Source organism: Hylobates moloch, unplaced genomic scaffold (assembly GCF_009828535.3).
Source record: "Hylobates moloch isolate HMO894 unplaced genomic scaffold, HMol_V3 SCAFFOLD_16, whole genome shotgun sequence".
NCBI classification, from domain to species: domain Eukaryota; kingdom Metazoa; phylum Chordata; class Mammalia; order Primates; family Hylobatidae; genus Hylobates; species Hylobates moloch.
The window spans coordinates 41,257,126-41,280,092 of record NW_026652291.1 but is presented as its reverse complement, the minus strand read 5'-3'; the positions used below and the strand labels follow the sequence as shown (position 1 = coordinate 41,280,092).

General features: G+C 43.1%; 1 protein-coding gene across 5 annotated transcripts in view; it reads left to right on the top strand.

The window, feature by feature from the left end:
- Window positions 1-22,967, top strand: part of SYNE2 (spectrin repeat containing nuclear envelope protein 2) — a 379,604-nt gene that overhangs the window by 287,507 nt on the left and 69,130 nt on the right. For all 5 annotated transcript variants that reach the window (XM_032134991.2, XM_032134990.2, XM_032134988.2 and 2 more), the window contains exons 80-85: window positions 5,121-5,253; window positions 6,522-6,704; window positions 7,120-7,266; window positions 8,953-9,129; window positions 11,518-11,673; window positions 18,366-18,518. In XM_032134991.2, coding sequence (XP_031990882.1) covers window positions 5,121-5,253; window positions 6,522-6,704; window positions 7,120-7,266; window positions 8,953-9,129; window positions 11,518-11,673; window positions 18,366-18,518 — 949 coding nt within the window. The remainder of the gene's footprint in view (window positions 1-5,120; window positions 5,254-6,521; window positions 6,705-7,119; window positions 7,267-8,952; window positions 9,130-11,517; window positions 11,674-18,365; window positions 18,519-22,967) is intronic.

The window sequence follows — 22,967 nt, the reverse complement described above, 5'->3', positions numbered from 1 at the left end:
TGATTCTCCTGAATGGTACGTTCAGTAGGACCACAATACTAACCAGGCTAAGGCAGAAAGGTTGAATGGGTTCTTGTAACTGGAAACCTGAGCTACAGCGCTGCCTTCAGGCACAGCTGGATTCAGGCATAGACGCCACAGGCCTCAGGCTTTGCTCTCTTCTGTGCTGGGCTTTATCCTCCCAAAGGCCCTCCCCTCATTGTGACAAAACGGCTGCAACAGTGCTGTCCTTCATCCTCCCAGACTTAAATCCAGCGAGCAAAGATACCACTTACCTAATGGCTTCCACAAATATTCAAGTCTCTTGACTAACTGGCCTGCCGTTGGTCGGATGTCCACTCCCAAGTCCATCTCAGTCACCAGGCAAGGGGATGGATTGGCAGGGCCTGGCTCACACCAGGCTGAGGGTGTAGCCAGTTTAACCTAGATTGACAAGGACTGAGGGGGACAGGGAGGCCTAGAGGCAAAATGAGGCTCTGCTGCTGGAAGCGGGTGAATGGGTGCTGGTGCTGCCCTCAGAAAACATACAGAGGAGGCTGGATGTGGTAGCTCTGGCCTGTAATCTCAGCACTTTGGGAGGCCGAGGTGGGCAGATCACCTGAGGTCAGGAGTTTGAGATCAGCCTGGCCAACATGGTGAAACCCCATCTCTACTAAAAATACAAAATTAGCCGGGTGTGGTGGCGTGCACCTGTAATCCCAGTTACCCAGCAGGCTGAGGCAGGAGAATCGCTTGAACCTGGGAGGCGGAGGTTGCAGTGAGCTGAGATCATGCCATTGTACTCCAGCCTGGGCGACAGAGCGAGACGCTGTCTCAAAATAAAATAAAATTAAAACAAACCATACAGAGAAGGAGAAGATAACAATGTGTCCGGGATTGGTGGGTTCTTGGTCTCACTGACTTCAAGAATGAAGCCGCAGACCCTCGCAGTGAGTATTACAGTTCTAAAGGCGGCATATCCAGAGTTTGTTCCTTCTGATGTTCGGATGTGTTTGGAGTTTCTTCCTTCTGGTGGGTTCGTGGTCTCGCTGGCTCAGGAGTGAAGCTGCAGACCTTCGCAGTGAGTGTTACAGCTCTTAAGGCAGCACATCTGGAGTTGTTTGTTCCTCCTGGTGGGCTTGTGGTCTCGCTGGCTTCAGGAGTGAAGCTGCAGACCTTCACGGTGAGTGTTATAGCTCATAAAAGCAGTGTGGACCCAAAGAGCGAGCAGTAGCAAGATTTATTGCAAGGAGCGAAAGAACAAAGCTTCCACAGCATGCAAGGGGACCCGAGCGGGTTGCCGCTGTTGGCTCGGGCAGCCTGCTTTTATTCTCTTATCTGGCCCCACCCACATCCTGCTGATTGGTAGAGCCGAGTGGTCTGTTCTGACAGGGCACTGATTGGTGCGTTTACCATCCCTGAGCTAGACATAAACGTTCTCCACGTCCCTATCAGATCAGTTAGATACAGAGTATCCACACAAAGGTTCTCCAAGGCACCACCAGAGCAGCTAGATACAGAGTGTCGATTGGTGCATTCACAGACCCTGAGCTAGACACAGGGTGCTGATTGGTGTATTCACAATCCCTGAGCTAGACATAAAGGCTCTCCACATCTCCACCAGACTCAGCCCAGCTGGCTTCACGCAGTGGATCCCGCACCGGGGCTGCGGCTGGAGCTGCCTGCCAGTCCCGTGCCGTGCGCTCGCACTCCTCAGCCCTTGGGTGGTCAATGGGACTGGGCGCCAAGGAGCAGGGGGTGGCGCTCGTCGGGGAGGCTCGGGCCGCACAGGAGCCCATGGAGGGGGTGGGAGGCTCAGGTATGGTGGGCTGCAGGTCCCGAGCCCTGCCCCGTGGGAAGGCAGCTAAGGCCCGGTGAGAAATCGAGCGCAGCGCCGGTGGGCTGGCACTGCTGGGGGACCCAGTACACCCTCTGCAGCCGCTGGCCCGGTTGCTAAGCCCCTCATTGCCCGGGGCCGGCAGGGCCTGCCGGCTGCTCTGAGTGAAGGGCCCGCCAAGCCCACACCCACCCGGAACTCCAGCTAGCCTGCAAGCACCGCTCGCAGCCCGGTTCCCGCTCGCGCCTCTCCCTCCACACCTCCCTGCAAGCTGAGGGAGCCAGCTCCTGCCTTGGCCAGCCCAGAAAGGGGCTCCCACAGTGCAGCGGTGGGCTGAAGGGCTCCTCAAGTGCTGCCAAAGTGGGAGCCCAGGGAGAGGAGGTGCTGAAAGCGAGAGCTGTGAGGACTGCCAGCACACTGTCACCTCTCAACAACGTAAGGCAGATGGAATGCACCATCAGGAGGTGGGGACGTGACAAGGGATGTAGAGCATAGACTGCGGGATCAGCTCCACACAGGAGGAGAGACCTCTTAGCTGGCCGTCGTGCTGAGTAGGCAGCCTGAACTAGTGACTTCAAAGGGGAGGCAGCTCTGGGAGATGACACAGTGGGGGTTTGGTCCTGTGACATCATGGCTGAAGGAGGTAGAGGAGAAGCATGTGACACAAGGAGTTTGGGGTGCTCAGAGGCCAGGCTGATGGCTGGATCGGTGATGGGGATGGTGAAGTCACCAGAATGAGAAGACTGGGAGCTGATGGAGAAGAGGGTGTGCCCACTGCTCAGTGGATGATGGCGTTCACCAGGGATGGGGGTGGGATGGAAGAGGTGAGTGGCGTGGCCCTCAAGGAACCACTGGGAATGAGGACACTGACCCCAAACCTCTCAGCTCTGGGTGTGTGGCGTCTGGGAGGAGCCTGTGAGCAGAGCCAGATCTTGAGTAAAGAAGGAGGTGGAGGGAAAATCCTGTGAATATGTTAAGAATGCAGGAGAAACTGAATTAAACAGGACAGATTAAGCAGATCTATTTATCTCTTCACCCTCCCAAAACCCCACTAAAATTACAATAAAGGGATAAAAAAGGCATAAACCCACAAGGACAAGAAGAACGGGGGAGGAAATGAGCACAGACAGGAGAACTCAGCATTCTGGAAAGCGGGGGGAGAGTGGAGCGTGATGACTGACTTGGCAGAGCAGAGGGAGCTCAAATCCAAGCGCTGGCGGGTGGGGGTGGACATCAAAAACCAGCAGAATCCTGGAAGCCTGAGGGATTGGAAATATCGGGTGTTTTGTCTATTTACTGGTAGGAAATAAAATAGCCCCCAATGTTGCATGGCTTGAAGCAATGCCAGTTATAACTTCATGATTCTGTGGACCCACTGGCTTCACCAGGTGGCTCTGCCCCACGTGATGCTGGCCGGGGTATCAGGCTAGTAGCTGGTGTTGCTATTCTCCAGCAAGTCGGTGAGGGCTGTGAGTTGAAGACCTCTGTATTTCTCTATGTAGTGATTTCATGGCTTGGGCTTCTCAGAGCATGGTAGCATAGAAATTAGCTTTGGTTAGTTAAATCCAGTTCTTCCCTAGGGCCATTTTCCCAATACATTTGATCACCAATATCAGTATTATCACATGACCTGTTTATGTAAGATAGTTGAATCTTAGCAACAAGGTGAGTGTTAATGCTATATCACAATATGGCTGTAGATATAACCTGAAAAATAATAGTCAAAAGATACTGGCATATTACTAGAGTCTTAGTCATTAACAGGGAGTCCAGACCATCTGGAATAATCATAGCATATGACCAAAATGTCTCCCAGAGTGATGCCACTAGGGCTTGCAGACTTCTGTTTGGCTTTGTGAGGTTTCAAAAGCAGGAGTGATCTTGGCATCAGATGGCTTCACCCTTTCAGACATCCTGTATAATTTTTTTTTTTTTTTGAGATGGAGTTTTGATTCTCTTGCCTCAGCCTCCCGAGTAGCTGGGATTACAGGCACCCGCCACCATGCCCATCTAATTTTTGCATTTTTAGTAGAGACAGAGTTTCACTATGTTGGTTAGGCTGATCTTGAACTCCTGACCTCAGGTAATCCACCTGCCTTGGCCTTCCAAAGTGCTGGGATTACAGGTGTGAGCCACCGTGCCTGGCCCATCCTGCATAATTAAGCTAAGAGAAAATATAATCTCTTGCTCTGAGCCCCTCTCAAGGCATCAATGTAATATTGATGTAATATGTGATGTCCCCTCATTGTAACCCATTCATTCACTTCTTTATACTCAGCTACCATTTCTCCTTCCCTTCAGTTATATCTAAACTTTCCACTTATTTATTTATTTTTTGAGACATGGTCTCACTCTGTCACCCAGGCTGGAGTGCAGTGGCGTGATCGTGGCTCCCTGCAGCCTTGACCTCCTGGGCTCAAGTAATCTTCCCACCTTAGGCTCCCAAGTACCTGGAACCACAGCACATGCCACCACGCCCGGCTAATTCTTGTATTTTTTGTAGAAATGGGGTTTTTCCATGTTGCCCAGGCTGGTCTCAAATTCCTGGGCTCAAGCCATCCTCCCACCTTGGTACCCCAAAGTGCTGGGATTACAGGAGTGAGCCACTGTGCCTGGCCTATATTTTTAATATAAACAAATTTATAGAAGACATTTAATGGACAAAAATCTCTGCCCCTTCGTTGGATATACTTTTGTGTAGCTGTAATAAGAAATAAAAAACAATGCTTTAGTCTTCCTCATTATTCTTTTTTTTGTTTTTTTGTGTTTTTTTGTGTTTTTTGAGACAGAGTCTTGGTCTGTCGCCCAGGCTGGAGTACAGTGGCGCAATCTTGGCTCACTGCAACCTCTGCCTCCCGGGTTCAAGCGATTCTCCTGCCTCAGCCTCCTGAGTAGCTGGGACTACAGGCGCCTGCCACCATGCCTGGCTATTTTCTGTATTTTTTAGTAGAGACAGGGTTTCACCATGTTTGTCAGTCTGTTCTCGAACTCCTGACCTCAGGCAGTCCACCTTTCTCGGCCTCCCAAAGTGCTGGGATTACAGGCGTGAGCCACCGCATCTGGCCTAAAATCCTCACTGTTCTTGCTGAGCTATAATGAAGAGAGCCCTAGAAAATGCCAGGGGCATCAGATCTAGGGCATGGTATAAAACATGATATAATCCTTATTAACGTCATGATATTCTGAATGTTAGGACTGATCAACATAGGAAAACATACAATAAAATAAGAAAATTTGCTGGTGATGCATATCATTATCAGAATATGTTTCTAATCTGCCTTCTCTCTCACTTTGCTCCTGTTAGTTATAACAGAGATTCGGATCAGTTAACCAAGTGGTTGGAATCTTCCCAGCATACTCTGAATTACTGGAAAGAACAGTCCCTCAATGTGTCTCAGGACTTGGATACAATCAGAAGCAACATCGACAATTTTTTTGTAAGTTGTAATAGCATATGTTCAGTTAATTACTGGTCAGAAATAAATATCAAGGAAAAAGCATCAGGGTTGATGTGATAGTCTTCGTATTTATATGTGGATAAGGGGTAAGACTTGGGTGAATGGCAGCTGTGTTCTTCAAACCTAGAACTGTTTATACTGTTCATTTATAATAAAATATATTTTTAATTGACCTCATAAAATATATCTAAATTTAAAACTTGCACCAGGTGCAGTGGCTCATGCCTGTAATCCCAGCACTTTGGGAGGCCGAGGTGGTGGATCAGCTGAGATCAGGAGTTCGTTACCAGCCTGACAAACATGGAGAAATCCTGTCTCTACTAAATACAAAATTAGCCAGGCATGGTGGCACATGCCTGTAATCCCAGCTCCTTGGGAGGCTGAGGCAGGAGAATCACTTGAACCCGTGGGGTGGAGGTTGCAATGAGCCAAGATGGCGCCATTGCACTCCAGCCTGGGCAACAAGAGTGAAACTCAGTCTCAAAAAACTTGCACTGACATAGGTCATGTTTTATAAATACAAAAAATACAAGACCCAAAAACAACTTTATAAGGTTATTAACTTGTAAATGTTAACATTAATAAATGCATAGTTTTAAATTATTGTAAACAAAATTGATATTTCTACTAAAAAGCTTTTGTTCCATTGTTTTGAGATGTTCTTTGGAAAAAAATTCAAAAATACCCCCAAATTTTGGGGGAAATAAAAAGGTATTACTTTTGTAATATAATTACCAAATGATTATTGGTCAATGCATTTATGAAACATAGTCTTTTCTGTTAGACTTTTCCTGTTTTGTTTCCATTTTTCATACTTTGTGGCTATGATTACTCACTTTGGTATTAAAAATGTAAATTTTTTCAACATACTTGAAAGAATCTCTACATAGGAAAGATTTAAACATTTTAATTACAAACTTGTTGCAAGTAATTCATTTAATATGCACTTTGTATTGGGTTCCATAGTTTATTGTAAAACTTACCATTTAAATAATGACTTATTTTAAAAAATATTAACTCACTGGGTGATAAGCTTCTTGAGGGATATGCATTCCATCTCTTTTGTTCCCCATTGTGTATGTAATGCCCAACAGTAGGAAAAAGGGGTGTGTGTGTGTGTCTGTGTGTGTGTGTATACACATTCATGTATTTACTATGTTTAATTGTTGTCTCTAGCCAGTTACTGTGACTCTTACTTTCTGCTATATTTAAATTATAAGTTTCTGAATTTTAAAACTCTCCTTTAGGAGTTTTCAAAAGAAGTTGATGAAAAATCCTCCTTGAAGACTGCCGTTATCAGTATCGGGAACCAGCTTCTTCACCTGAAAGAAACTGATACAGCTACACTGAGAGCTTCTTTAGCACAGTTTGAACAAAAATGGACAATGCTCATAACTCAACTTCCAGATATTCAAGAAAAACTTCACCAGGTAAGTCTTTAGAGATTCAGCATTTGAATTAGCATTCACTTGTTAGCTCACAACTCTTTTAAAATTATTTCTCTGACTCAATAATTTTCATTGACACTACCTATTTTTCTCTGGCACCACTGAATATAAGTCTTAATTACTGGACCCTCCTCCAATGGGATTTTTCTTAAGAGAGAAATCAGGCTTAATTACTTTATTTCTCAGTTTATCTTTGCCACTGTGTTAGTTTATGTGAAGGTCATTGTCATTGTTTTGGGGTCGCTTATTCTAAGTTTGAATGCTGGGTTTGTTTTTTTGAGTAACCTGCATAATTATACAGCAAGACCTTTTATCAAACCAGATATCATCTTTAGTGATGCCCTGATTCATTTTGTTAACTGCAGGCAATTAAATGGAAATCATTTTGTTCTTACAGCTTCAAATGGAGAAATTGCCATCTCGTAAAGCAATCACAGAAATGATTAGCTGGATGAACAATGTGGAGCATCAAACTTCAGATGAAGACTCCGTGCATTCACCAAGTTCTGCATCTCAAGTTAAACAACATCTTCAGAAGCACAAGGTAATTATGCAAAAGGAGCAGAAGTCTTTTCATTGAAACAAGAAGGCTAATCAGTTAGAGGGGTAATGCTGGACAAAGGGACACATAGGATATAATTTTGAAAAACTAATTCTAGGGGTAGGAAACTGGGGTGGTGGATGATTCTAGAGAGATGTTAGTAGACTTGCTTTTATTCCACTTAAATTCCTTTTGCCAGCCCCCATCACCACAGGACAACCCAAGCTAGCTTTTAACAGACTCTGGTCTCACCTTTTTATCCCCACCCCACCACCCCCAATGGCCACAGACTCTGCCCAACAGAGTGATTTTGATTCCTTAGCTGTTCTTGGTGCTCTCCCTCATCATCCTGTGTACATGGTGCACCCTCCACCTGGAATGCCAGGGCCCACGTTTAACTGTATACGTCCTCTTAGTCATCCTTCCGTAGTCAGCTTGAGTTGTCCTCGTTTGGAAATCCACCCCTGACTCTCCCAGCCGGACTAGGTGACTTTCCTGGATTAGATGTCTCCATGATGCTATTAGTAGCTCCTATCATGCGTTATTATAATTATTGGTTTATTTGCCTGTCTCCCCACCTTGACTGAGCTTCTTGAGACCAGGGGCTGTCCTTCACCTCACTAAAATATAGCACGCCTGTCCCAATACCTGCCTTCCTCTAACAGGTGTTAATGAAATGTTCTTTGAGTAAGAGAATGAGTAAGAAAAAATTGAGATCCTTCTACAAATAGATATAAATGTGGCCTTCTCTGTGATATTTAATTTCAAGTAGATTTAATTAACATTTCATGAGCCACACGCAAACATGTATTGTGTGCTCAGCAGTGTGCTGGCCACTGGGAATACAAAGATGAGTGACAAGTTTGGTCATTGCTTTAAGACCATGCAGGCTGATGGAACTAGCTTCTGGTAGGCAGAAGATGAATGGCTTAATCACCAAGCATGATATTAGCAGAGAATTTTGTTTTTATGTACCATCACTTCCTAACTTCAGTGTGTAGTAGAATCTTTGAAAAGTCTACACGTGTATATTCTCACAGGTTCTAGCAACCTAGCACATACCACATGACTGTCACTCCCAGGTGTCTCCAAAAGAGGTGCTAGAACTTGTAGGGATAAAATCAGTAAGTGACAGGTTTGGCAGAAATGTTGGCCCTGGGTAGGTTTAGGATTGCTGTACAACTTAAAGCCACCCAAACTTTCTAAAGCCACCTGAGAGGCCTTAACTATCCCCGAAGGAACAGGGAAGCTGCCTAAATGGCAGAGTTCCTTAAAGGTGTCCTGGGTTTTCTGAGAGAGACTTTACTTCCTATTTCCCATCTGGTTGTTTCCGTGAGCCCTCAGGATGGCCCAGAATTCCAGCACAGCTCACAGGCAGCCTCCCCCAGGAAGCTTTGTCATATCCTGGGTCCTGGTTTGGGTTCAGATCATAGCAACTGCCATGCACAGTGCCCCTTTAACTTTTCAGCCTATTTGAAAGCAATGCATCTCTGTGTAATTCCCCCAAAGAATCCCTACTCCAATAAAGCCAACTCCTGGTGTAGGTTGGGGAGGGTGGAACAGAACTCCTGACAGGTGCCCCTTGATTAATGGACGGGAGCTTGGCGCCCCCTCGAGTACATAAAGGGAAATCCAGTTGATCTGACCAACATTCATGACTGCTTTGGTGTTTAACTTTGCTTATTTTAGGAGTTTAGAATGGAAATGGACTATAAACAGTGGATAGTTGACTTTGTTAACCAGTCATTACTTCAGCTAAGCACCTGTGATGTAGAAAGCAAGCGCTATGAAAGAACGGAGTTTGCAGAGCACCTGGGGGAGATGAACCGCCAGTGGCACCGTGTACATGGAATGCTGAATAGAAAGGTGTGTTCCTGCGTCACAGCTGGATGTGTGGTTTGACCTTTGTGAAATACACTCTCTGAAAAATCAAAAAAGACATTCAATTAGTTGACTAACTGATTACTAAGCCTAATAATCATCTCAACAATAGCCCTTTTATAAATCCTACGTTTTAGCATTCTCCATTGGTACCTATAAGAGAATATGAAAATAGTTCTTATGTTTGAGATTTCTTAGTGGGAAATTGAGCTAGGCAAGTGAAGACGAGGAATTTTATTTAGGAACATGTCAAGTATTATGTCAGGCTCCTAAATGATCAGAGATTTAACATTTTCTATGAAAGCAGATGTTCGAAAGGGGCAAAGCTATTTCAGCTTTGAAAAGATTATAAAAAGAAAGAAAAATGCATGTGGCTTTTTGGTAGATTTTTTCACTCCATGACTCTTGAAAGGATTCAGAAAACTTATTCCTGAAAAAATACTTTACATATAATCATGATGATAATTGGTGTGTTTACTGTGTAGAGAATGCATACAGATGGATTTACACAATTAAGATACAAGTACATGAATAGACAAAGGACATGAACAGACAATTCACAAAAGAGGAAATTATAGCTAGCAAATAAACATGGAAAGATATCATTAGCAGATACTCAAAATAAACACTGTGTAACATAATGCACTTCATTAAATTAGAAAAAAAATTAATCAGATAAGACAAAAACCCAAAGCTGTCACGTTCATACATTGCTGATAATGGCTTAAATACTCTCTTGGAAAGCATTTGGAAAATTTAAAGAACTGTAATAATAATCTTACCACTTAACCAAGCAAGTCACCTCTTACACATTTAAGTAGATAGTCCTTCAAAAAAGTAAAAGATGTGCACAGAGTGTTCAGTTCAGCATCTTTTACAGCTGTGAAAATGTACCATGCCTTAATTCCCACTCTAGGGGAATAATTAATCAAATTATACTGTATTAATTTGATGAAACATTGGAGCAGCCTTTTTTTTTTTTTTTTTTTTTTTTTTTTGAGACGGACTCTCGCCCTGTTGCCCAGGCTGGAGTGCAGTGGCACGATCTCGGCTCACTGCAACCTCCACCTCCCAGATTCATGCAATTCTCCTGCCTCAGCCTCCCAAATAGCTGATATTACAGGTGCCTGCCACCACGCCCAGCTAATTTTTGTATTTTTAGTAGAATTGGGGTTTCACCATGTTGGTCAGGATGGTCTTGAACTCCTGACCTCCAGTGATACACCCACCTCTGCCTCCCAAAGTGCTGGGATTACAGGCATGAGCCACCATGTCTGGCCAGGCAGCCTTTTAAAATTATGTCATGACAGGCTGAGCATGGTGGCTTATGCCTGTAATCCCAGCACTTTGGGAGGCTGAGGCGGGCAGATCACGAGGTCAGGTGTTTGAGACCAGCCTGACCAACATGGTGAAACCCCCTCTCTACTAAAAATACAAAAATTAGCTGGGCATGGCGGCACATGCCTGTAATCCCAGCTACTAGGGAGGCTGAGGCAGGAGAATCACTTGAACCCAGGAGGCGGAGCTTGCAGTGAGCCGAGATTGTGCCATTGCACTCCAGCCTGGGTGACAGAGTGAGACTCTGTCTCAAAAAAAAAAAAAAAAAATTATGTCATTACACAGTACTTATAATGTATTGCAAAAAAGAATATAAAAATTTGTGTATATTATGATTATGACCTAATAAAAATTTATTATGAAATTTTTAAGCAACTCTAATGCAGAAAGTCCGAGGAAAGAAATTTTTCTTATACTTTACATATATTAATAGAGGACTCAATGAAAAAAATATCGAATGTTGGGAACATTTTATTTTGTATACATCTGAAACTCCACAACAGCTACCTTTCTCAGCAGATTAGCTTTCACCTTAAATATACTTCTTTTCAAAGACGAGCTATTTTTTTTTTTTTTTTTGAGATGGAGTCTTGCTCTGTCGCCCAGGCTGGAGTGCAGTAGCACGATCTCAGCTCACTGCAAGCTCCGCCTCCCGGGTTCACGCCATTCTCCTGCCTCAGCCTCTCTGAGTAGCTGGGATTACAGGCGCCTGCCACCACGCCTGGCTAATTTTTTATATTTTTAGTAGAGATGGGGTTTCACTGTGATCTTGATCTCCTGACCTCGTGATCCGCCCGCCTCGGCCTCCCAAAGTGCTGGGATTACAAGCGTGAGCCACCGCGCCCAGCCAAAGAGGAGCTTTAATTCTGTTTTCTGATTTATGAATCTTTATTTCAAAAGTCATCAGAGCATCTTATTACATGAAATATTAGAAATTTGAGAAGAAGCAAAATTGTTTTTTAAAAAATAACATCATGGCATTTACCTTTTAAAACATACATTTTAACATTTTTTGTAATCTTTGAATTCACTTAGATACAACATTTAGAACAACTTCTGGAAAGTATCACTGAGAGTGAAAATAAAATACAGATTTTGAACAACTGGATGGAAGCACAAGAAGAGAGACTGAAAACTTTACAAAAACCTGAAAGTGTGATTTCAGTGCAGAAGCTGCTCCTGGACTGTCAGGTGAGGAGGGGAACAGCATCCCGCCCAACCCGCGAGCTGGAGCGATTCAGTCACCTCTTTTGCCCCAAGGATAAGTTGCTGTAGTTTATGGAGACTCTCTTTCAGCTCCCCTCTATTTACTTATTTTCTTATGTCAATTAGATAATGACCCATGGGTTTTACAAAATTGCAAAGTGCTGTTTTTTATAATAAACAGAAGAATGTATTTTCACCGTTACAGTATTGCTGCTCTTAAGAGGTTTGAGTAGTACTCTTGGGGAAAAATGTTCAAAGAGAATTTTGATTTAAAATGCTTTCCAATTTTCCATTTGTTTAATCATTTTGCCTAATGTTCACAAAATTACTCTAAAGGTTTCATTATTTCTAGCATTTCATTCTGTGTTTTTTCAGAGGAAAATGATTTTCTTCTACCTATTGTGTATGATGTTTTAAAAAGTTCACTTGTCCCTTGGAACCTCTGCTGAATCACATTTGGGCTTGAGGGTGTTGTCTGTGGTTCAGCTGTGCTTTGCCGCATCACTCAGTCTATGCACATTGATGCTGCTTTAGCACTGCCCTTGTGGCTGCTGCCCATTCAAAGCACCTCTGCCATCGCCATCATGGCAGGCGGCACACGCTGTGCTGTTTCTGTACTTCCTGTGTGACGGCCTTGCAATAGTCACTGTCAGGACTGGAAAGTCTGGCCGGTCCCCATTTCTACTGAGGAGGTTACGGGATAGCACTGGACATAAATGTGAGCAGCAGCACCACCGTAAGTGGCCCTTTTCGTATGCTCATATCCTGTTCCCACCTCCCCATGAGCCACCTCCACTTTAGCCTTCTGACGGCCACCTTGGAGTCATGTGCTTCCTTACTGGAAGCCTACATTCTGCAGCCTGGTGCTGGACTGTCCCCTAGCAGGTGGTTCTTTCCAGAGCCCAGAAGGTGTTTTCATGCGTGTCGCTACCTCCAGTTTCTCATTAGGTGCTCTCGACTTACTCCTTACTGTCTGGCCAGTCTGTCTCACTCAGGCCGGCTTCCTTCAGCCCACCCTCGGTGCAGGCCTGTCTCATGCAGCTGCTTCCAGCCCGCTTGCCAGCCTCCCCCCTCATTTCCTTCTGATTCATTCTCCACATTGCTGCAGAGGGATATTTCTGAAATGCAAAGGGTGGCAACAATCTCCATTGGAAAATCCTCCAGTGGCTCCAGATTGACCACAGAATGAATTTCACATGTTTTAGAATGACATTCTGGTCCCTCATCTACAAAGAGTTGCAAATAGACCTAAGTCAAGCGAGTCTTACACAATTGTGTCTCTTTTTGATAGATAATGGTAGCCACGGAACAAGGTCGAAATGGATTAAGTTTAGCTATTCTTCCCACAACCTCACTACCAAGCTGTAATAAACAAATTCCAGACATAATGCCACCATCTATGGAAACATAGATTAGCAAGCAAGCACTAAAAATAGTTTATATAACTAAGTTCATCAAAGCCTCTCTGTCCTCTTTAGCGCACCAACCACCGCTTTGCATGAAAGGCAGACATAGTAATAGTCCAGAAGCAAGAGTCCATTATTTCTATGGCCAGCATTAGGCAACCAGAATCCTTGGAGTTTAACCTGGATACAAAAACCACATAAGGACTTACCTTAGGGATTATTGCACCAGGTGAAGGCAACAGGCTATTCCCAGTTCTTATAGGCATTCAAGTAGGGGTGGAAATTATATCTACAGTAGTTTAGCCAATCCATGGATCTTGAGTACATGAAATTTACTAGTGAGAACCCATTTCTAATACTCATTATGTTATTTAATAAGCCATTAAGGCTGGGCGCAGTGGCTCATGTCTATAATCCCAGCACTTTGGGAGGCCAAGGTGGGAGAATTGCTTGAGTCCAGGAGTTTGAGACCAGGCTGGGCAAGATGGTGAGACCCCGTCTCTACAAAATATTATTTAAAAATTAGCCGGACATGGTGGTGCATGCCTGTAGTCCCAGCTACTCGAGGCTAAGGGAAGAATATCCTTTGAGCCCAGAAATTCAAGGTGACAGTAAACTATGATCATGCCACTGCAGTTCAGCCTGGGTAACAGAGCAAGACCCCATCTCTAATAACAATAATAATTCATTAATTTTACCAGAAGAAAACCATTTCTCACATTTGCTCTGCTCATTAGAAAAATGACTAGTGTTGACTGAGACAAGGGGCTTTAAAAGAAATTTACAGACATGCCTGGCCAGCATCATCCCTCATCAGTCCCCATTTGCCTCTGTGCCATTACATTTGCAGCTAATTGCAGAATTATTTCTACCTCCCTCCCCTCGCCCCCACCATCGACACACAGATTCTCCTCTGTTTGTCAGAACTCAGTCAAAGCACCCTGACCCTCTCCCTCACCACATGCCCCCTGATTGTGCCTTCCTACCTACTCCCACATTTCCATTAGCTCATTTCTTCCTATTTTAATTTTTTATGCTGCTGCTTGGATGCCTCTTTGTAAAAGGCCATAAACAAGGCTGAGATGGAAGCAAATAAATAAAACAGGCTTCCCTAGCACCCCATGTAGCATCATGTGTCAGAGACTGTACTGGGCTCATCTGTCCACGGGTCTGTCCTCTATCAGATCGTGGGTTTCTCAAGGCAGGCTGGCACATCAGCATGCCTGTTATACCTGTCACTGCCTGTGAAATTCATAGGTGCTTAATAGTTGCCTGAGTATATCTATTAGTAGACCTAAAAGGCTGCTTTTCTATAAATGTTAATTTCTCTTTTTTTTTTTTCACTATTCTTTGCATACAAGAACTAAAATGAGGCCAGGTGCAGTTGCTCACACCTGTAATCCCAGCAATTTGGGAGGCTAAGGCAGAAGGATCACTTGAGGCTAGGAGTTCAAAACCAGCCAGGGCAACATAACAAGACCCGGTCTCTACCAAAAAAAAAAAGTTATCTGGGCATAGTGTTGCATACCTGTAATCCTAGCTACTTGGGAGCTGGGGCAGGAGGATCACTTGAGCCCAGGAGTTCAAGCAGTAAGCCATGGTCATGCCACCGCACTCCAGCCTGGGTAAGACCCCATCTCTAAAAAAACAAAACAGAAAGAACAGAAAAAAAGAAAAAAAAACGATGAAAATAATTGATGTATACTTTAATGACCTATCCCAGGGCAGAATGCTTCAGTTCAGGTAAGCTTGCTAAAGTGGCTTTACTCTAGAAAACTTAAGGACTGGAGTTGATGAAGCATGAAGACATTAGGATTGAAACATTCTGAAGGGCTTCTAAAAGCCATTGATGACTGGAAAAAGGCCACGTTTGACATATTATAATTATCAAGGAAAATTGTGTAGTTGACTAGAATGGGGAGGTTTGAGATGAGGTTGTTAATCCCTCAAGTTTGATGTCCCTGTACTATAAGCAAGCACAGCTTCTTAAAGAAGTATGTTCATTATAAAGTCAGAGGAATTTAGATATTTTAAAACTATTTAACGCTGGTTCTCACAGAATAGAAAAACAGGACTTGCAAATTCTAGTGAATCTCCATAATTAGCAAAAGATTATTTTTAATTCCACCCTGATTTATGTGTAGCAAATTGGAATTTAAAGTAAGACAAATTAATTTGCCAGTGAAATGGGAGTTGGGAAACTTGAAGGGTACTGTTAGGCCTCAGTGAAGCAAGGTCAGATGACAGGACTACTGGGCCATATTATTCTGCAGAGCAAAAGAAACGAGCAACCCCACCATGTGTGAGTGTTTGTGTGCTGCTATTGCCAGGGCTTTTTTCTTTTTTTTTTCTTTTTTTTGATGCAGGATCTCACTCTGTCATCCAGGCTGGGGTGCAGTGTTGCAATCATAACTCACTGCAGCCTTGAGCTCCTAGGCTTAAGAGATCTTCCCATGCTGGGCACAGTGGCTCACACCTGTAATCCCAGCACTTTGGGAGACCAAGGCAGGTGGATCACTTGAGGTCAGGAGTTCGAGACCAGCCTGGCCAACATGATGAAACCCCGTCTCTACTAAAAATACCAAAATTAGCTGGGCATGGTGGCACATGCCTGTAGTCTCAGCTACTTGGGAGACTGAGGCAGGAAAATGGCTTGAATCCCAGAGGCAGAGTTTTCAGTGAGCCGTGATCGTGCCCACTCCAGCCTGGTTGACAGAGCAAGACTCAGTCTCAAAAAAAAAAAGAAAAAGGATCTTCCCACCTCAGCCTCTCAAGTAGCTGGGACTACAGGCGCTTGCCACCACACCCAGCTAATTTTTGTATTTTTTTTTTGTAAAGACAGAGTTTTGTCATGTTTCCCAGGCTGGGCTGAAACTCCTGGGCTCAAGTGATCCACCTGCCTTGGCCTCCCAAAGTGCTGGGATTACAGGCGTGAACCTCCATGCCCGGCATGGCTGTTGTTTATGCTGCCAGTTTTGAAGGGTGTGTGTGTGTGTGTGTGGGTGTGTGTGTGTGTGTGTGTGTGTGTGTGTGTGTGTGTGGTTATTTCCTTTTGTCTGCTATGTAGTCATTTCTCATCAGTTTTCTTTATAGGGGAATTATGACAGCGTATTAGTAAGTAAGTGTTTTTAGAAATCTCTAGTTAGTCAAGCCTTTAGGAGAGACTTTTATAAATTCAAAGAAGGAAAGTGATTTAATATTCTTAAAGTGTTTTCAGTTATAACTTTGCAGATGAAAAAAGTTAGATTTAAACCTATGATAAAAGAAACATGCTAATAAATAAGGCTGTCAGGGTGTGAGGGAACGAGTTAGGGTGGCAGAGATGGACAGAGGTAGCAGCTGACTAAATCTCATTGGCAAAGGCTATTTCAGAGAAGCCGTTTTGTTTCCTGGGTGCCTTTGTAACCAGTCCAGAAGAATAATATTTCATAAATTCACCCACATGTTAGTATGGGTGGATTGTTATGACAATGAGAGATTTTCTGTTAATATGCTATATATTCATGTGGCTCTAAATTCTAAAAGCATAGAGAGTCCTGCAGTGGAAGATTCCTCCAGCTCCATTCTCTCGTCATCCATTCTTACCCCCAACCCTAGCTATCAGTTTCTTATGGAACAGATTTTTTTCCCTTTTTCCACTTTCCAGTCCAGAAGACCCCTGACATTCCTTGATTTAGAGTTTGTGATTTCCACATTCCAAGAGTGACCTGAGGGCTCCTCACATGTGGTAATCTGGCAGTTTTGCTGGACTGGATTTCAGTGCTCTGCTGTAAGGCTAGCACGAGGGAGCTCGTCCCTCACCAGGGTACAAGTCACCTGCTCAGCTACCCCATGCCCATGAGGCACTCATGTTTCTCTTTCCTTATGGACTGTGCAGTGATTCTTACAAAGAATTAAAAAACAAAAACAAAAACAAAAAAAAAACTGGGATCCTTAGGCAAAGCAATTTTCGAAAAAAAAAAAAGATCCTTATGCAAAGCAATTTTCAAGAGAGAAATAGAACATGAGCGAAGGGTCGTTAACTTGAGGCCATGCATTTGGAACACATGCATCTGGATGGAAATGTAATGCTAAAGAAAGTATGCAGAAGCGCATCCCAAATTTGTGAATTGGGAGACTTGAGGGGAATTCAAAATGAATCCCTCTGAATGCCAAAGATCTCTTATGTTTTCCAGTTTTCTTGTAATGAGCATGTAATGCTTTAATAATTTTTTAAAAGTTTAAACTTTTTCCAAGTTGGATTTCAACTGCAATCCTGAGAAGGACAAATAAGCAGCTCCTACCGTCTTTCCTCTAAGTAGAGTGGCACTGTTGCTGCTGGCCTCATTCATCTCTGTTTTCAGACTGCTGGCTCCATGGTGTCCTTTGTAATAGAGGGATCCTGTAGGTTTTTTTTCTTTTCTTTTTTTTTTTTTTTGAGACGGAGTCTTTCTCTGTCACCCAGGCTAGAGTGCAGTGGCGCGATCTCGGCTCACTGCAAGCTCCGCCTTCGGGGTTCACGCCATTCTCCTGCCTCAGCCTCCCGAGTAGCTGGGATTACAGGCGCCCGTCACCATGCCCGGCTAATTTTTTGTATTTTTAGTAGAGACGGGATTTCACCGTGTTAGCCAGGATGGTCTCTATCTCCTGACCTCGTGATCTGCCCGCCTCGGCCTCCCAAAGTGCTGGGATTACAGGCTTGAGCCACCGCACCCGGCCTGGGATCCTGTAGGTTTTTAAAAATGTGTCTATAAAGAGTAGACCAGGTCAGGGTGCCTCTTATGAGTGAATTAATAAACTAACAGGTAGAAAATGATAAAAGTTATTACTGAACTACCAACAGTTATATCGTCTGTCATTTATATGATGCTATATGGTTTAAAGGCACCTTCTTGCTTGTGATTTTATTTGAGTTCTTAGCTTGGCACACATGCTGTGGGGTATCATCACTTTTTCCAAATGCGAAAATGGAGAGTCAAAGGTTTGATGACTTACTCCTGGTCAAACAGCCAGTGCAGGGCAGACGTGGAATGGGGACCAGATCTCAGACCAGCATCCTTTCTGCTCTGCCATGATGGTTCAGACGTGTTGCCTAGATTCTCCTAAAATACAGAGTTGTGTCATATGTAATTTAACTAAGAGTATTATGATTTAAATGTCTTTGATGTAATGCTATTTAATTATATAATCTAATGGCCTTTTTACTTGAAAAGAGTGAACTCCTGTCTCTGACACCTTATTAATTGTTTCGTAATGTTGTGCATTGAAAACCTTTTCCTCTTACTCTTCCAGGATATAGAAAATCAACTTGCAATTAAATCCAAAGCACTGGATGAGTTGAAACAAAGTTATCTGACTTTGGAGAGTGGGGCAATACCATTGTTAGAAGATACAGCATCCCGAATTGATGAGTTATTTCAAAAGAGAAGCAGTGTTCTCACTCAGGTACTAGAATTCATTTGAAATGTGCTATTTCTCTTCACATATTCTTCTTTTATCTTATTTGTTGTTGTTGTTGTTTTCATCCTTTACCCATGGAGACTCTCTATACCCAACACTGAAAAGTTGCTGAGAAAAACTGAAGTAAATTAGAAGCATTTCAAGTCCCATTTTATGCACTGAATAATTAGAGGCAAAGCCACCAATTCCAACATCATTGACAGGCTGCAAATCTACTTGGTAATCTTTGTTTTGTCTAATGTACTCACTCAGACATAAATATCTCCATACCCCAAACCCAACAGAGTATCTGGCATTGTTTCCTGGCAAGATATACAGAAACAGTGATGAAGCAGTGTGTCCATGTACAGGGAGATGCCTCAGGGAGGAAGTGATCCTGTATCATGTAGCCTCTATGAGCTAGGAGCATAGTCAGCTCCAGGAGGACTCTAAAGGTTGGAAGAAACACTACATGGTGTTGAAGAGAGAGTATAAAGGAAGAAAGGGTGCAAGACATCTAATAATCTTACAAAAGGCATGTCAATGTCAGCATTTTACCCCTTCCAGGAGGAGAGCACCAAAAGAGAGCGAGCTCAGGCATCTCTAGACATTGCAACCTTGACATTTTCCCACAACAGAGGAAGAGAACTAAAAATACTAACCAATTATACCAGTCAATTGGTATAATCTATCAATGGTATAATCTATACCATCAATTATAGATGTGTCCATGTTTCCTAGAGAACCTTCATTGTGGGTTGTCACCTACTAAAATCTGCTTTCAACCATTTGTACCAAGAGGGAATAGGGAATAACCTGCATGAAATCCATAGGCAACACTCAGCCTCATTCCTCAGTCCTCATTCCCCCAGGAATCTAGCAGAAAAATAGGGATGAGCTTATTCAGTCATTTGATAAGCATACATTGTGTGAGGTACTGTGCTCACTGCCAGGGTTACAAAGATAAACAAGAAAATAAATGAATCCTACCCTCAAAGAGCTCATAGGCTAGTGGAAGAAACACACGTGAACAGATAATTACAATATAATAAAAATATAAAGAGAAAATTAAATGAGATAATGCATGTGAAAACATGCAGATAGTACTGTCATAAGGATAGACATATATATACTTGGAATGGAATTGAGAGTCCGGAAATAAGCCCTCACATTTATAGTCAATTGATTTTCAACAAGGATTCTAAGACAATTTAATGAGGGAAAACATTTTCTTGAAAAATGGTGCTGGGACAACCATATATCCACATGTAAAATAATGAAGTTAGACCTCTACATTCATATAATATACAAAAATTAACTCAAAATAGATCAAAGACATAAATGCAGGCCAGACATGGTGGCTCATGCCTGTAATCCCAACACTTTGGGAGACCGAGGTGGGAGATCATTTGAGGCAAGGAGTTCAAGACCAGCCTGGGCAACATAGCAAGACCCCCATTTGTATTAAAAAAAAAAAAAAAAGACACAAGTATTAGAGCTGAAAGTATAAAACTGTTAGAAAAAAACACAGGTGTAAATCTTCATGACTTCATGGATTAGGCAGGGGTTTCCTAGAATGACACCAAAATCGTAAGCCATCAAAGAAAAAAATAGATACATTGGACTTCATCAAAACTAAACACTTTGATGTTTTAAAGCACAGCATCAAAAAAGTAAAGGCAAACCACAGATTGGGAAAAAAGTATTTATAAATCATATATTTGATAAGGGACTTACACCTAGAATATATGAAGATTTATCACAACTTGATAATAAAAGGAAAAATGACCAAATGAAAAAAATGGATATAAGCCAGGCTCAGTGGCTCACGCCTGTAATCCCAGCACTTTAGGAGGCTGAGGTGGGCGGATTGCTTGAATTCAGCAGTTTAAGACCAGCCTGGCCAACATGGCAAAACCCTATCTCTACGAAAAATAGAGAAAATTAGCTGGGTGTGGTGGTGCGTGCCTGTAGTCCCAGCTACTTAGGAGGCTAAAGCAGGAGGATCGCTTGAGCCTCAAAGGTGGAAGGAGCAGTGAGGCAAGACCACACCACTGCACTCCAGCCTGGGCAACACAGTGAGACCCTGTCTCCAAAAAAAAAAAAAAAAAAAAAAAACCACAAATGATCTGAATAGACATTTCTGTAAAGAAGATAATATAAATGGCCAAAAAGCACATCGAAAAGATGTTCCATGTCATTAACCATTGAGGAAATGAAAATCAACACCACAAAGAAATACCACTTCCCACCCACTAGGATAGCTGTAACAAAAAGACAGACAGTAACAAGTGTTAATGTGGATGTGGAGACGTTGTAACCCTCACAAACTGCTAGCCGGGTTCCATGGAGTTGGAAGAGAGTCTGGCATTTCCTCAAATGGTTAAACATAAAGTTACCATACAACTTAGCAGTTCCACTCCTCCATAGATAGCCCAAGAGAAATGAAAACATGTCCACACCAAAAACTTATACGTGAATATTCATAGCATGATTCATGATAGCCAGAAAGTGTAAACAACCCAAATGTCCATCTACTAATGAATGTATAAAGAAAATGTGGTCTATCCATACAAAAGGAATGAAGTGGTACTGATATATATATATATACTACAACATTGACGATCTTGGAAACATGGTAAGTGAAAGAAGCCAGTCACAAAGGGTCACATATTGTTTGATTCTGTTTACATGGAATAACCAGAATGGACAATTCTATAAAGACAGAAGGCAGATTAGTGGCTGGCGGAGAAAGAGGAGTGACTGCTAACAGGTATGCAGTTTCTTTTCAGAGTCATGAAAATGTTCTAAAATTGATTGTGGAGATTACACATTTTAAATAGACAAATCATATGGTACATTAATTATATCTCAAAGTAAAAAAAAAAAAAAAAAAAAAACGCAGAAGGCGTGAGGCACAAGTCATCCATCTATAAGCTGTCAAGAGTCAATGTAGGCCTGGCCCAGTGGCTCACACCTGTAATCTCAGCACTTTGGGAGGCTGACGTAGGAGGATCACTTGAGGCCAGGAGTTCAAGAACAGCCTATGCAACAGAGTGAGATCCCATCTCTACAAAAAGTAAATAAAGTTAGCCGGGTGTGGTGGCATGCACCTGTAATCCCAGCTATTCGGGAGGCCGAGATGGGAGGATTACTTGAGCCCAGGGGTAAACAAGAGTCAATACAGCCTAGTGTTTAAGAGCAAGGGCTTTGCAGTTTCTGCCTAAATAAGGATCCTGGTGGCACCATTTTTGATCTATATCTTCGGTCAGGTTACTTAACTTCTCTAAGCCTCGATTTTCTGGTCTATAAAATGGAGATAACACCTACTCATTTATTTCTATCTTAATACTGATGCCTATACAGTGCTCAAGAAATGCTGCCCTACTGATGACCCCAGTTTGAACAATTTGAAAATACTCCTCCCGCTTGTTTTTAGTGTAGTGAATTTTACTTGATGATTTTCTTATCCTTTCCCTCAAACCACATGTACTGTGTCTTTTCCATGAAGCTTTATTATAAGACCAGAAGGCCTTTAAGGTGCCAGAAGTTCCCCCACCTTTATCTGTGGAAGCTGCAAAGGCCTTGTGCAACATGAGCCGTGGCAGTTCTTGTGTTGACATGTACCTGTGGGCTCTGGGATCATGCGTTACTTTGTGCCAGAATTATCCCTGCCACCCAGATAGATCTGAGATCGTTTCTGGCAAAAATGTACATTGATGAGGAATTCCTTCCTTGCCTTTCTTCTTTATTTTCTTTTTTCTTTCTTTTTTTTGGAGACAGAGTTTTGCTCTTGTTGCCCAGGCTGGAGGGCAGGGTCATGATCTCGGCTCACTGCAACTTCCACCTTCCAGGTTCAAAAGATTCTCCTACCTCAGCCTCCCAAGTAGCTGGGATTATAGGCGTGTGCCGCCACTCTCGGCTAATTTTTGTATTATTAGCAGAGACAGGGTTTCACCATGTTGGCTAGGCTGACCTCAGGTGATCCACCTGACCTCCACCTGACCTCAGGTGATCCACCCGACCTCCACCTGACCTCAGGTGATCCACCCACCTCCGCCTCCCAAAGTGCTGGGATTACAGGCGTGAGCCACCACACCTGGCCTCCTTCTTTATTTTCTTAACTAAATAACTTGGTTTCTTTTTCGGAGCCATCCTGCCCTTATAAAGACATTCGACCCACATAGTTGCCAACATGAGACTCACATTTTAGCGTCCCACTTTGATTTTTTATCCAGCCCTGTTTGGGCAGAGATTGAGGAGCCTCTCTGTTACTGTGGATGTGCCAGTATTCCCTGTAGTTATTAAACAGAAAACAAGATCTGAGTGCAGAGCCGTGTGATTGTACCCAAAACTCACATCACACTACCCATAAAGATGGCCTGTGGAGCCACTATAGTGATCACATTCCATTTCAACCCAGATCCTTTTTAAAAATTGAGATATAATTCACAT